The sequence below is a fragment of the Leucoraja erinacea genome, chromosome 21, assembly GCF_028641065.1.
Source record: "Leucoraja erinacea ecotype New England chromosome 21, Leri_hhj_1, whole genome shotgun sequence".
NCBI lineage: Eukaryota > Metazoa > Chordata > Chondrichthyes > Rajiformes > Rajidae > Leucoraja > Leucoraja erinaceus.
Genome location: NC_073397.1, coordinates 23,819,634 through 23,834,826, shown reverse-complemented (window position 1 = coordinate 23,834,826; position 15,193 = coordinate 23,819,634). Strand labels below are relative to the sequence as shown.

General features: G+C 43.8%; 1 protein-coding gene across 1 annotated transcript in view; it reads left to right on the top strand.

The window, feature by feature from the left end:
* The first annotated feature begins 5,682 nt into the window (after positions 1–5,682).
* ccndbp1 (cyclin D-type binding-protein 1) overlaps positions 5,683–15,193 on the top strand; it is a 30,287-nt gene continuing 20,776 nt past the window's right edge. The window contains exons 1-4 of the mRNA XM_055652425.1: positions 5,683–5,839; positions 10,323–10,379; positions 11,255–11,334; positions 11,422–11,503. Coding sequence (XP_055508400.1) covers positions 5,734–5,839; positions 10,323–10,379; positions 11,255–11,334; positions 11,422–11,503 — 325 coding nt within the window. The 5' untranslated portion in view covers positions 5,683–5,733. The remainder of the gene's footprint in view (positions 5,840–10,322; positions 10,380–11,254; positions 11,335–11,421; positions 11,504–15,193) is intronic.

The following is a 15,193-nucleotide window of genomic DNA, read 5'->3' as shown; positions in this document are numbered from 1 at the left end:
TCTGAGATTAAAAACCTTCAGGGTGTGTAACACAATGAGGTGAAATCATTGTCGAAGATACTCCAGGCAAAAATGGAAAAGATGGGTTTTTAGTGTTCGATATAACTTGTGCGATCAGGGTGATATCCCGATTGAAAACACAAAACCCTTGCATACTGTAGTTGAAGTGTTCAGAAGGTTCATCAACATAATGTTAAGTTTAAAACAAATGTGGCTTTGTGTGGAAGGAAGTGATTGATTTAGCCTGACAAATCTGTTGGAATTATTTGAGGAAATAAAGAGCTGGATAGACAAACTGGGATCAGTGGGATGTTGTTTACTTGGATTTTCAGAAGGTCAGTGTTGGGACCGTTATTTTTCACGTATATTCATGATTAAGACTGAAACAGTGTTGGGCCCTTGAAGACAGAAACAGGTGAATTTATTATGGGGGACAAGGAAATGGCAGACGAGTTGAACAGGTACTTTGGATCTGTCTTCACTGATGGGACTGAAAGCTGATAAATTCCCAGGGCCTAATGGTCTGCATCACAGAGTACTTAAGGAAGTGGCTCTAGAAATCATGGATGCATTGGTGATCATTTTCCAATGTTCTATAGATTCAGGTTTAGTTCCTGTGGATTGGAGGGTAGCTAATGTTATCCAAGAGTCAAGAGAGTCAAGAGTATATTTAATTGTCATTTGGACCCCTGGAGGTCCAAATGAAATGCCGTTTCTGCAGCCATACATTACACACAAATAGACCCCAGACACAACATAATTACATTTTACATAAACATCCATCACATACAGCGGTGATGGAAGGCCAAATAAACTTATCTCTCCACTGCACTCTCTCCCCCCCGATGTCAGAGTCAAAGTCAAAGCCCCCGGCTGGCGATGGCGATTGTCCTGCGGCCATTAAAGCCACGCCGGGTGGTGCGAGGTCGCACACCGGGTCTTGGTGTTGGAGCCCCCGGCGTGCGCTCGCAAAGTCCCGCATTCCAAGCCGCGCGGGGCAGGGTGCTAAGCCCCGCTAGGAGATTTCGACCCCGCAACTCGGGCTAAAAGTCGCCGTAGCAGGAGCCCCGAAAAGCGTCTCCCTCCAGGGATCCGCGGGCTCCCGGTACTGACATCCGATAGAAAATTGCAGTCCGACTGGCAGCAGCAGCGAAAGCAAAGAGCAGGCAGCAGCAGCAGCAGCCAGCAGCATGGCAGGCAGCTAACTAGCGGCTCCGGTCTCGGCCACCGCAAGGCTCGGTGAGGTGAGTCGGCACCTGAGTCCCCGGCTTCTTACAATATATCCTCGTTAGATGAAGGGATTAAACGTAACGTAACATAAGCAAATTTGCAGATGACACAAAGCTGGGTGGCAGTGTGAACTGTGAGGAGGATGCAGGGTAACTTGGACAGGTTGGGTGAGTGGGCAGATATATGCCCTCCCTCTGTGCGGCCCCAACGCAGAACCCGACGAGGTCGGGTCTCCAGTGCCCCCCCCCTCCCACCCCACCCCCACCCCCCCCCCCACACACACACCCAAAATAGATGCAGTTTAATGTGGATAAAAACGCGGACAGTGAGATTGTCCACTTTTTTGAAAGGTGGGAAGAATAGACCAGGAAGGCAGATTATAAAAGATTATCTGAATAGTGTTGTACCTGGACTTTCAGAATGGAAAGTACACATAGAGATTAGTGGGCTAAATTAGAGCCTTGGTTCATTGGGGGCATAAAAGTAAGCATGGATAGAAAATGCAGGCAGACAGGAAACAAAGAGTAGGGATTAACAGGTCCCTTTCAAAATGGCAGGCAGTAACTAGTGGGGGTACCGCAAGGCTCGGTGCTGGGACCACAGCTATTTACAATATATATTTAGATAAAGGGATTAAACGTAACATAAGCAAATTTTCAGATGACACAAAGCTGGGTGGCAGTGTGAACTGTGAGGAGGATGCAGGGTGACTTGGACAGGTTGGGTGAGTGGGCAGATATATGGCAGATGCAGTTTAATGTGGATAAATGTGAGGTTGTCCATTTTGTTGGCAAGAACAGGAAGGCAGATTATTATCTGAATAGTGTCGTTGGGAAAAGGGAAAGTACAAAGAGATCTGGGTGTCCTTGTTCGTCAGTCACTAAAAGTAAGCATGCAGGTACAGCAGGCAGCGAAGAAAGCTCATTAACCTCATCCTTCAAAGGTCTTTTATTGTCACGTGTACCAATTAAGGTACAGTGATATTTGTATTACCAGACAGCCATACTAAAAAAACACAACAAGACACACAACTACATAAAAATTAACATAAACATCCACCACAGCGGATTCCCCACATTCCTCACTGTGATAGAAGGCAATAAAGTCTAATCTTCGTCCCTCATTTCTTTCCCGTGGTGAGGGCAGGAACCACCCGTACTGCTCACGAAGTTCTGAGGGGGCTGCCAACGGCGGGCATTGGGGGGGATCGAAGCCCCTGCTGGGGGGGTGGTCAAAGCTCCGACGATTGGAGTCTCCCAAAGCGGATCTAACCAGTGAGGTGGGAGGTTTCTGTGCTCGGTTGACCCGGTGGAGCCGTACTGCTCATTTGAGGGCTGAGAACGGTTTAATGAGGGGGGGTCTATAAATAGTTGAGGCGAGAGAGGCGACGATAGTCGTGGCGCGGATTAGGTGTGAGGAGGAGTTTGGTAGTGAGGTATCGTCGAGGTGAGGGGATTAGACGAGGTGTAGGGGTGGAGGTGAGGGAAAGTGAGCATGGGTGAGAAGTGGGAGTCTGAGCTCAGGAAGGGAGACCGAGGTGCTACTGAAGGAGACGAGACCACTGCCTTCCGTGGCATAGAATTCCACAAATTCACAATTCTGGGTGAATTTATTTTTCTCATCTCAGTGCTAGGCAAAGAGGCATTTCAAGTAATATAATTTTTGTAAAGATTTTTTTAACTGTATGAGGCCATTTATTAAAACATAAGATTATTAAGGGTTTGGACACACTGGAGGCAGGAAACATGTTTCCAATGCTGGGAGAGTCCAGAACCAGGGGCCACAATTAAAGAATAAGCGGTAAGCCATTTAGAACGGAGATGAGGAAATACTTTTTCACTCAGAGAGTTGTGAATAGACAATAGGTGCAAGGATAGGCCATTCGGCCCTTCAAGCCAGCACCGCCATTCAATGTGATCATGGCTGATCATCAACAATCAGTAACCCGTTCCTGCCTTCTCCCCATATCCCCTGACTCCACTAACTTCAAGAGTGGATTGGCAGTGGAGGCCAATTCTCTGGAGGCTTTCAAGAGATAGATAGAGCTCGTAAAGATAGCAGTCAATGGATATGGGGAGAAGGCAGGAATGGTGTACTGATTGTGGATGACCATAGACATTCACATTTCCTTTTAACCTCTCATTTCTGAAGTCTGAGGTTCCCACCAGTTTTAAAAGGGCATCAATAATACCGGTGCCCAAGAAGAGCAAGATGATGTGCCTTAATGATTATCGACCAGTGGCACTAACGTCTGTGGCTTTGAGAGGCTGATCATGGCGCAAATCAACTCATACCTCGCCAAAAACCTGGACCTACTGCAGTTCGCATACCGCCGCAATGGTGGATGTGTTTCACTGGCTCTCCACTCTGCTCTAGACCACTTGGACAACAAAAACCTCATATGTCAGGCTGTTATTCATTGACTACAGCACGGCATTTAATACCATCATCCCCTTCAAGCTAGTTACCAAGCTCTCAGATCTGGGTCCGTGCATCCCTCTGCAATTGGATCCTCAACTTCCTCATTCACAGACCACAGTCTTGGAGGAAATGTGTCATCCTCGATAACAATCAGCACGGGAGCACCTCAAGGTGAGTACAGCCCTCTGCTGTACTCACTCTACACTCATGACTGCGTAGCCGGACATAGTGCGAACTTCATCATCAAGTTCGCCGACGACACCACTGTTGTGGGACGTATCACTGATGGGGACGAGTCAGAGTATTGAAGTGAGATTGACCGATTGACCAAATGGTGCCAGCACAATAACCTGGCCCTCAACACCAGCAAAATCAAGGAACTGATTGTGGACTTTGGAAGGGGTACGATGGGGACCCTCAGTCCCGTTTATATCAACGGGTCGATGGTAGAAATGGTCAAGAACTTCAAATTCCTGGGTGTGCATATTTCCGAAGATCTCTCCTGGTCCCAGAACACTGATGCAATTATAAAGAAAGCACATCAGCGCCTCTACTTCCTGAGAAGATTACAGAGTCGGTATGTCAAGGAGGACTCTCTCGAACTTCTACAGGTGCACAGTAGAGAGCATGCTGACCGGTTGCATCGTGGCTTGGTTCAGCAACTTGAGCACCCCGGAGCGGAAAAGGCTGCAAAAAGTTGTAAACACTGCCCAATCCATCGTCGGCTCTGACCTCCATACCATCGAGGGGATCTATTGCAGTCGCTGCCTCAAAAAGGCTGCCAACATCATCAAGGATCCACACCATCCTGGCCACTCACTCATCTCCCCGCTGCCTTCGGGTAGAAGGTACACGAACCTGAAATTTGCACCATCCAGGTTCAGGAAAAGCTGCTTCCCCACAGATATCAGGCTATTAAACTCAACTCAAACAAAACTCTGAACTTTAATAGCCCATTGCACTATCTGATTATTTATGTGTGTATATATATATTGAATAGTATATGATCACACTGATCTGTTCTGTATTTATTTATGCCTACTATATTCTGTTGTACTGAAGCAAAGCTAGAATGTCATTGTCCTATCTGGGATACACGACAATAAACTCTCTTGACTTGACGAAAAATGTCTATTGTCTATTTCATGAAATATATATATTTTGGAGGTTATTTTACTGCTTATGTGTTAGAAAAATTCTGAGCTTCTGTTATGTAAACTAACAGCAGAAAGCTTGAGAATCACCTTCAATTTATTGAAAATACAGGAGCTTCAGAACCCCCACTGGAGCTCTGCTCCTGGACCCCACCGCACCGGGGCCCTAGCTAGCCCAAATATCCTAGAGGAGCTCCTCTAGTATCTTTGAGCCAGCCTGTCGTGGACAACCCCATTAAAGAAGATAACAGTCAAGTCAAGTCAAGTCAAGTTTATTCGTCACATACACATACGAGATGTGCAGGGAAATGAAAAGTGGCAATGCTCGCGGACTGTGCAAAAAGACAAACAAACTACAAACAGAATGGAACAGAATCACATATTCTTTTACATATTAAATATTGTGGGCGTGAGGAAAAAGGGAAAAAAACAGCAATTTTAAAAAAAGCAGTGGTCCCTATGACTATGAGATAGGAGTTTACCTCGTTGCTGGTTGCGAACGGGCCCCCATAACAGTTCAAGCTTCAGGGCCCCCAAAATGTAGATCCGCCACTGACCTTGGTGGTGGAGAGGTGTTTGGGGGATTGGAAAGGCCCTGGAATGAAGTCAAGTCAAGTCAAGTCAAGTTTATTTGTCACATACACATACGAGATATGCAGTGAAATGAAAGGGTGCTGAAGTGTGATCTGGAGGTGAGGTATATGTTGACATTCTTCTCAACTACTACACCAGACAATGCTGAACCTGTCATTGCATCATTATGGCCTTATGTTGCGGGTCCACCTTACTTAAGATCTTTGCTTAACACCACACTGCAATTGATTAAACAGAGTTTGTGTGCATCGTGCCGCCCCTTCCCCCGGCTCCGCCCCCACCAGTAGCCCCGGCTCCCCCGCTCCAAGTTGCTGCGGCCGACGGGGAGGACAAGATGGAGGAGCAGCAAGTGGCGGAGGCCTCGCACTGCGCGGATGACTTGCGGCTCCCGCTGCGGAATCTGGTGCAGGGACTGCGGGAAGTGGCGTCGCAGCTGCGAGGTGAGTCCTGGCCTAGTGGCGGCTCTCGCCCATCAGGAGGAGCCGGGGACGGGGACAGGCTGGGTGGTTGGTGACTGGTGATGGCCGCCCCCGCTGCTGCATGAAGGGGGTTGCTGGTGTGGGTCTCTACCCGGAATAAACATTCCTGCTCCAGGCTCCCGGTGAGATGAAGCCTACGACTGCGACCCCACGGTGCCGGGGACTCCATACACGCCTTCAGCCTGAGGATCGTGCTGAACTATCCCGGCCATCGGCTTTAACACCACCGTTAGATTAGTTTTCTACACTGAAATCTAATGTACGGCTGTCAAGTTGACTGCGTAAAATATCTTTGTTGTATTTGTTGTAAACAGTCTGTGTTGTAAGGTGACTGTGCCATGCCAAAGCTTTCCTGGCCGGCCTGTCATCATTCCACTGTCCGTAACCTAAACCTATTGAAAATTGTGCTGGTGAATGTTTAAATCCAACTCTGAACAATCCTGTGTCAATTATTTATCTTTTGTTACTGATGTTGGAATGCTTAACCTATTTAATGCTTAATCATGTAGCCAGATTCTTAAGTGACTTTTGGCACCACAACAGCCTTACAGCCTTTCGAGAGATTCTCCAATTGGTACATTTGCTCCACTATTGGCAGCTGAGATATCTGACTGCTAACGTTTAAGATTCCCGACTTAAACACCTGTCTCTGCATTTTCCCTCAAGGTGCTGCTTAAAGCATTATTTTGATTCGGCATTTGGTCACCTGCACTGGTTTGGGGAAGCTTCAGGAGAATTAAACAACATGGCCCCTCAAGCCGACTCTGCCATAGATTCAGATTCGGGTTTACATAATAAGACACAGTGCTGAAGTAACTCAGCAGGTCAGCAAGCAACTCTGACATTTGGTTCAAGCCTTCAGACTGATTGTGGTGTGGAGTGACAATAGGTGCAGGAGTAGGCCATCGGCCCTTTGAGCCAGCACCGCCATTCAACGTGATTATGGCTGATCATCCCCAATCAGTACCCCGTTCCTACCTTCTTCCCATATCCCCTGACTCTGCTATCCATAAGAGCCCTATCTAGCTCTCTCTTGAAAGTATCCAGAGAACTGGCCTCCACTGCCCTCTGGGCAGAGAATTTCACAGACTTACAACTCTCTGTGAGAAAAAGTGTTTCCTCATCTCCGTTCTAAACGGCTTACCCCTTATTCTTAAACTGTGGCCCTTGGTTGACACCATTTAGATAGTAATCTGCCTTCCTGTTTTAGCTACCAAAATGGATAACCTCACATTTATCCACATTAAACTGCATCTGCCATGCATCTGCACCAACCTGTCCAAGTCACCCTGCATTCTCATAGCATCCTCCTTACAGTTCACACTGCCACCCAGCTTTGTGTCATCTGCAAATTTGCTAATGTTACTTTGAATCCCTTAATCTAAATCATTGATGTATATTGTAAATAACTGCAGTCTTAGCACCGAACCTTGCGGTACCCCACTAGTCACTGCCTGCCATTCTGAAAGGGACCCGCTAATCCCTACTCTTTGTTTCCTGTCTGCCAACTAATTTTCTATCAGCACTCTACCCCCAATACCATGTGCCCTAATTTTTCCCACTAATCTATGTGGGACCTTATCAAATGCTTTCTGAAAGTCCAGGTACACTACATCCACTGGCTCTCCGCTGTCCATTCTCCTAGTTACATCCTCAAAGATTTCCAGAAGATTAGTCAAGCATGATTTCCACTTCGTAAATCCATGCTGACTCGGACCGATCATGTTACTGCTATCCAAATGTGCCGCTTTTTCATCTTTTATAATTGACTCCAGCATCTTCCCCACCGCCGATGTCAGGCTAACTGGTCTATAATTCCCTGTTTTCTCTCCCCTGCCTTTCTTAAAAAGTGGGATAACATTAGCTACCCTCCAATCCACAGGAACTGATCCTGAATCTATAGAAAATTTGAAAATTATCACCAATGCGTCTACGATTTCTATAGCCACTTCCTTAAGTACCCTAGGATGCAGACCATCGGGCCCTAGGAATTTATCAGCCTTCAGTCCCATCAGTTTACCCAACACCATTTCCTGTCTTATGTGGATTTCCTTCAGTTCCTCCGTAACCCCAGATCCTCTGGCCACTAGTGCACCAGGAAGATTGTTTGTGTCCTCCTTAGTGAAGACGGATTCGAAGTACCTGTTCAACTCATCTGCCATTTCCTTGTTCCCTCCCCATAATAAATTCACCTTTTTCAGTCTTCAAGGGTTCAACTTTGGTCTTAACTATTTTTTTCCTCTTCACATACCTAAAGAAGCTTTTACTATCCTCCTTTATATTCTTGGCTAGCTTACTTTCGTACCTCATCTTTTCTCCCTGTATTGCATTTTTAGTTATCTTCTGTTGCTCTTTAAACATTATCCAATCCTCTTGCTTCCCGCTCATCTTTGTGACGTTGTACTTCTTCTCTTTTATTTTTATAATGTCCCTGACGTCCCTTGTCAGCCACGGTCACCCCTTATGCCCCTTACTCCCCTTGGAATCTTTCTTCCTCTTTGGAATGAACTGATCCTGCATAACCATATAACCATATAACAATTACAGCACGGAAACAGGCCATCTCGACCCTTCTAATCCATGCCGAACATATAATCTCCCCGAGTCCCATATACCTGCGCTCAGACCATAACCCTCCATTCCCTTCCCATCCATATAACTATCCAATTTATTTTTAAATGATAAAAACTAACCTGCCTCCACCACCTTCACTGGAAGCTCATTCCACACAGCTACCACTCTCTGAGTAAAGAAGTTCCCCCTCATGTTACCCCTAAACTTCAGTCCCTTAATTCTCAAGTCATGTCCCTTGTTTGAATCTTCCCTACTCTCAGTGGGAAAAGCTTTTCCACGTCAACTCTGTACACGTCAAATTTGTGCTCAGCTCAAATTCAGCATCTTCTGTATTATTCCCAGAAATACCTGCCATTGTTGTTCCACTGCCATCCCTGCTAGGGTATCTTTCCAGTCAACTTTGGCCAGCTCCTCTCTCATGGCTCCATAGTCCCCCTTATTCAATTGTGGAAAGAAAGTTGGAAGAGAGGAGGGGCAGGGCAAAGCCTGGCAAATGATAGATGGGTGAGTTATAGCGTCACAGCAAGGGAGAATACATTCTAGTTTGCATGTGATGTTCATTTTGCGAATCTTATCTGGGGACATGTCATTCGAGATAGGATCAAGTTAAATCTGTTAATATCATCTTTATTATTATGAATTGCAAAATAAGGTTTAAAATACCTCTCCAGACGATCTATTCCTGTGGGGCAACCCACCTCTGCCCCGGCATCATTAACCGCATGAAAACTCGTTTCACGGCCGCATTTCCGACGTGAGCTCGTAGTCATATAGTACAAGAACGGGTTCTAAGGCTCACTTGCCCATGACAACCGATATGCCCCATCTATGCTAGTCCCACCTGCCCATGTTTGGCCCATATCCCTCAAAACCTTTTCTATTCATGTTCCTGTCCAAATGTCCTTTAAATGTTGTTATACCCGCTTCAACTACTTGCTTTGGCAGCTCACTCAATATACCCACCACCCTCTTTGTGGAAAAACCTGCTCAGTTTCCTATTAAATCTTTCCCCTCTCACCCGAAACCTATGTCCTCTGGTTCATGATTCCCCTACTCTGAGTAAAGGATGCTCTGCATTCACCCTATCTATTCCCCAGGTGTTAATTTTTGCCTTAAAATGCAGATCTAACAAATTTATGATGTCATATTTGGTGATTTGAGATGATTTCTTGTTCATAATGATACATATATGCAACTTTCCTATTTTAAAAGCTATTTACAAAACAGAATTAAAAGATTGCACACTTGATTTTAAGTTTCTGATTAACTGGCTTCCATCATTTGGAATAGGAGTCTTGTTGGTCACAGTGTCTTTGTGAATTACATGGGGTAAACTTTGGCTGTTTATCCATGAGTATCCAGTGCTAAGAGGTTTGACGGGTTAGTTATGTGTGTGATTAGTCGTGGTAATAGACGTGCAAGATGATATGGGTGATATTTAGGCAGTTGAGGAATGTCAATTGCATTGAGGAATGCAAACAGTATAGAACAGCAACTTCAGAGATAAAAAAATTGGAGGGATGGATGATGTTGAGTGAATCACAAGATGCCCACCTTTTGACTGGTGTATGCATGGGTCAGGATCTAAGATTTATCTCTTACAACCTGCATTTTGCTGAACTTAAACCAAACATTAACAACTCTTGCTCCTTTTGAGTTCTACGTATGGAGATGGGCAGTGCAAGTGCCACAAAAAGCCAGTGTGGGATACAAGTGTAAGATGAGGAAGAGACAATGAGTTGAGGTATGAGCTCTTGGCCCCATGACAGAAATTGGATAGCTTGGTATGAATGGCTTTTAACGTGTTGCATTGTCATTTCTATTTTGTGAATCTAAAGTAGCATATTAATACAATCTTTTCTCTTTACAGAGGGAGAATCGTGGAAATTGGAAGATTTTGACTTGCAATTCTTCTGGAAAACTCTAGGTCTGGTATTTACTGCATTTCATTGTCTCTGCACTGCATTTTGTTGTCTCTGTACTGTACACTGACAATGACAATTAAAGTTGAATCTGAATCTAATCTGAATCTTAATATAAAATTGCAGAATTGTGAATGGTATACAGTATCTATGTAACTTTCAGTGTTCTCCACAGATACGATAAGTCTAAATATGGTGGAGGATACATTTTGAAGTTGCATATTCATACACCAAAAGGGGGTTTGAGTTTTTGAGTAAGGTATATTTTTATGTGTATTACCAGCACAGAAAAGATAACAAGATAACAAGTGAAAGGTGTAGTGGGAATTAGTTTGCTTATCTGTTCTTACAAACCTTTTGTTGATTTGAAACATTATGATGAGTTTCCATTCTCAGTATTTGTGCTCAGCTCAAATTTGTAAGTCAATTGTGGTGAGTCAATTGACTTTGACTAAATTGCACAGTGGATTCAACATTACACAGAACTATCCAGATCCTAAATATTTATAGCAATGTAAAGTTTAATTTTAAATACGAGGATTTAATTTTTGAAAAGATAGCATTCAATGGACTGCAAGCAGATTGCTATTTAAATCATGTTATGATTCACAAAGTCTTAGCAATGTTATCATGGCATTTTTCCCCACACTTTAACTGTACCTACTTTCTAAAAGCAAATAAAATATATTGAGATACTTATTGTGAATGGGGATGTATTTTTGTGGAGGATATTTGCATGAAAAGTAGTGATGTTTCTGCTTCAATAATAAATTGTTTGAAATGTTTTAGTTAATTACCTCCCTTTTTTCATTTGATGTGTTGATACTACAAGATGTAGTTTCACAAAACATCGTGTGACCCTGAACTCTTTTTCTTCCAGGTGAGTGTTTCAAAGCAGTATCTCAGGAAGCCACAAAGCTAAGTTTGGCTTTTTCAAAGCCGCCTCTGCCATCTGTACAAGTAAGTGCATAGGTTAAGATTCAGATTATGATCTCTGCAATCGCTGAGGTACACCCAAATTGTACTTACTGGTGTTTTTTGTACCAGGACTGCCAGAAGCTCACTGCTGAAATTCAGAAGAGCATCCTTAATGTAGCCAGTGTGTATTACTGGTTACCAAAGTGTCAAGGCAAGTGGTACTGACAAGACTCCAAATATATGCATTTAAATGTTACCAATGCACTAGTGAACATATGCATGAGGCAGAAATATGCCCAGTGTTTTATATTTGTAATTTTTAGTTGATATGATTTGAGCAACTGTTCTGTTGCTCAGTGTAAAAATTGTAAAGGCTCAAAATTATAGAGCGTTGCTTTTGTTAATATATATCGTGTCCTGGTAAGATGGAGTCCTCATCTACAGAATATTAAGCATGGAAATCTCACAACATCTCTCTTATGCAAATTGTGTTCACACAGTCTAATTTTATTCCAAGTACAGTTCTTTTCACAGATGTTCCATAAGACCCAATTGGTGCTTGTTTTTGTTGTCTCAGAACCACACAGAAATCAATTTGCTTGAGTTTCCAAATCAAGATGCCTTGCAGTCAGATTATAAATGCTTGAAACATCCAGAACCCCTGGGCCAAGGTTGGTGAGATAAGGGCCTTTCAAGTCTTCTTGAGGTATTGCAATAGTATAATCAATCAATCCTTGTTTTGGTTTATCATAGGCTTATGAGAGGATCATTCCGTAGTCTGATAACAGTGGGAAAGAAGCTGTTCCTGATTTTGGTGGTACATACTTTCAAACTTTTGTGTTTTCTGCACAATGGAAGAGGAGGGAAGAGGGGATGATTAGGGTGCACATTGTCTTTAATTATGTTAGCTACTTTCCCACTACAGTGTGAAGGGTAGATGGTGTTGGTGCGCTTTCTTGTCTGCAGCTTCAATGTGGTCCAGGCCCAATTGTCGGCGATATTTACATTTAAGAATCTGAAATTCGCAACCAACTTCACTTCGGCAACATTAATACCGACTGGGGCATGTACTCATGTCCAGAATAACTAACTCTTTCATGTTGCTGACATTGAAGGAGAGGTTGTTGTCATGTCACATTTTACTAAATATTAAAAGCCATGTTTTTGCTTGGCTATTATTAATCTCCCAAAATCTTAGCATGGTCTTCATGGTTTTCGAACCTCGACCTTAATCCAGCTGGGTTGGCATCCAAATAATTTCTTAGTACATTTACTTTGTAGTTTATTATGAGGCAACTGTGAAGAATATAGTGATAAAGAATAATATTAATTTAAAATGGGTGAAGACTGTCCAGGCATTAATGCAAAGAAAGATACTGAAATTAATACCAAAGGAACCAGCAGGTGGATTTTCAGAGGCCAAAAGTGTGAAAATGTGGAATGGATATCAAAACAAAACACCAATTAACGGCATACTATAAAGTATATGGAACAATAGATGGTTGACGTTCCATTTTCAGAAACTGAATTGATACATTTCCTCGAAGATGAATTACCGCAAATAATTGTTTACTTATTAGCAATTTTGTTGAAAGTTGTGCATTTAGCGTAATAATGCAACCATTAATTTGTGTTTTATAACCATCCATGAAGTGAATAGTATTTGCAGTAATATTCTTGTCACTGTCAAAAATTGCAACAGTACAGACTGATACGGTGATGCCTAGGGTGATAGGAGTGGATATTGGAAAGACAGTGTCCTCCATAATGTTTGGGGCAAAGACCCATCATTCATTTATTTGCCTCTGTACTCCACAATTTGAGATTTGTAAGAAAAAATCACATGTGGATAAAGTGCACATTGTCAGATTTTGTTAAAGGGTATTTTTATACATTTTGGTTTCACCATGTAGAAATTACAGCAGTGTTTACACATAGTCGCCCCCATTTCAGGGCACCATAATGTTTGGGACACAGCAATGTGATGTGAATGAAAGTAGTCATGTTTAGTATTTTGTTACATGCAATGACTGCTTGAAGTCTGCGATTCATGGACATCACCAGTTTAGTTTAGAGATACACCGCGGAAACAGGTCCTTCGGCCCACCAGGTCCGCGCCGACCAGCGATCCCCTCACATTAACACCATCCTATACCCACTAGGAACAATTTTTATATTTACCAAGCCAATTAACCTACAAACTTGTACGTCTTTGGAGTGTGGGAGGAAAACGAAGGTCTCGGATAAAACCCGTGCAGGTCACGTGGAGAATGTACAGACAGCACCTGTTGTTGCTGGGTGTCTTCTCTGGTGCTGCTCTGCCAGGCCTGTATTGCATCCATCATTAGCTTATGCTTGTTTTGGGGCTAGTCCCCTTCAATTTTCCCTTCAGCATATAAAAGGCATGCTCCATTGGGTTCAGATCGGGTGATTGACTTGGCCACTCGAGAATTGCCATTTTTTTGCTTTGAAAACCTCCTTTTTGCTTTAGCAGTATGTTTGGGATCATTGTCTTGCTGCAGAATGAGCCACCTGCCAATGAGTTTTGAGGCATTTGCTTGAACTTGGTTCAAACAAAACTAGATAGGATGTGTCTATGCACTTCAGAATTCATTATGCTTCTACCATCCGCAGTTGTATCATCAATGAAGAAAAGTGAGCCAGAACCTTCAGCAGCCATACATGCCCAGGCCATAATACCCCCGCCACTGTGTTTCACAGATGTGGTGGTATGCTTTGGATCTTGAGCCTTCTCTCCTCCATACTTTGCACTTGCCATCACTCTGATATAAGTTAATCTTATACCATCAGGGACTCCACACGATTGGCAGCCTCGCCAACAGTCTGTCTGTTTTTCGTCTGCTTTTTGTTATTTTTAGTGTGTTTTAAAGTTTGTGTAAATGTTCTCAGGTTTTTTTATGTGGGGGAGGAGGTAGGGGGAACTTTTTTTTTTTTCAATCTCTTACCCTGCTGGAGATGCGATTGTTTTCTGGGTTGTATCTCCGGTCACTCTGCAGCCTAACATCGTGGAGCTGGAGGCCTCGCTCGGGAATGACTTGGAGCCCCACCGCAGGGGTGTGGACTTACCATCGGAGTTGAACCCTTGCCTGTGATCGCTGCAACCGCGACCTGCAGATTTTACCATCGAGAGCTCACAGTCTTAGGTAGAGACCAGAGATATCGGGAGCTCCAACGTCACAGAAAGTTTCGACCAGCCCCGACCCGGGGTCCGATCACCGGCGGGGGGGAGCTGAGATTCTCCCCCGATGCAGGAACTTGATCGCGCCGACAAGTAGGGCCTGACCGCTAGCTATGGGAGTGCTGATCATCCCGTCAACAGAAGGCTCAAGGCCCCCGACCGCGGGAGAGCTAAGGGAAGAGATTTGTACTTTTTTTTACCTTGGATCATAGTGAGGAATGTGGAGCAGTCACTGCGGTGGATGTTGATGTTAAAATGTGTTTTGTGTGTTCTGTCGCTTTTTATTTGTATGACTGAGTTGGCAAATGAAATTCCTCATATGTTGCAAAACATACTTGGCTAATAAAGTATTATTGTATTGTATCTTCTTCTCATCTGTCCACAATACCTATTTCCAGAACTGTGGTTGCTCTTTTAATTAACTTCTTGACAAATTGTAACCTGGCCATCCTATTTTTGCGGCTAACCAGTGGTTTGCACCTTGCAGTGTAGCCTCAGTATTTCTGTTCATGAAGCCTTCTCCAGACAGTGGTCATTGATAAATGCACACCTGATCTGTCGGACAGGTTTGGGGATTTTTCTTTATTATAGAGAGAATTCTTCTGTTGCCAGCTCTGGAGGTCTTCCCTGGCCTGTCAGTCTCTTTGCGATTAGTAAGCTCTTTCTTCTTAATCATGTTCCAAACTGTTGATTTTGGTAAGC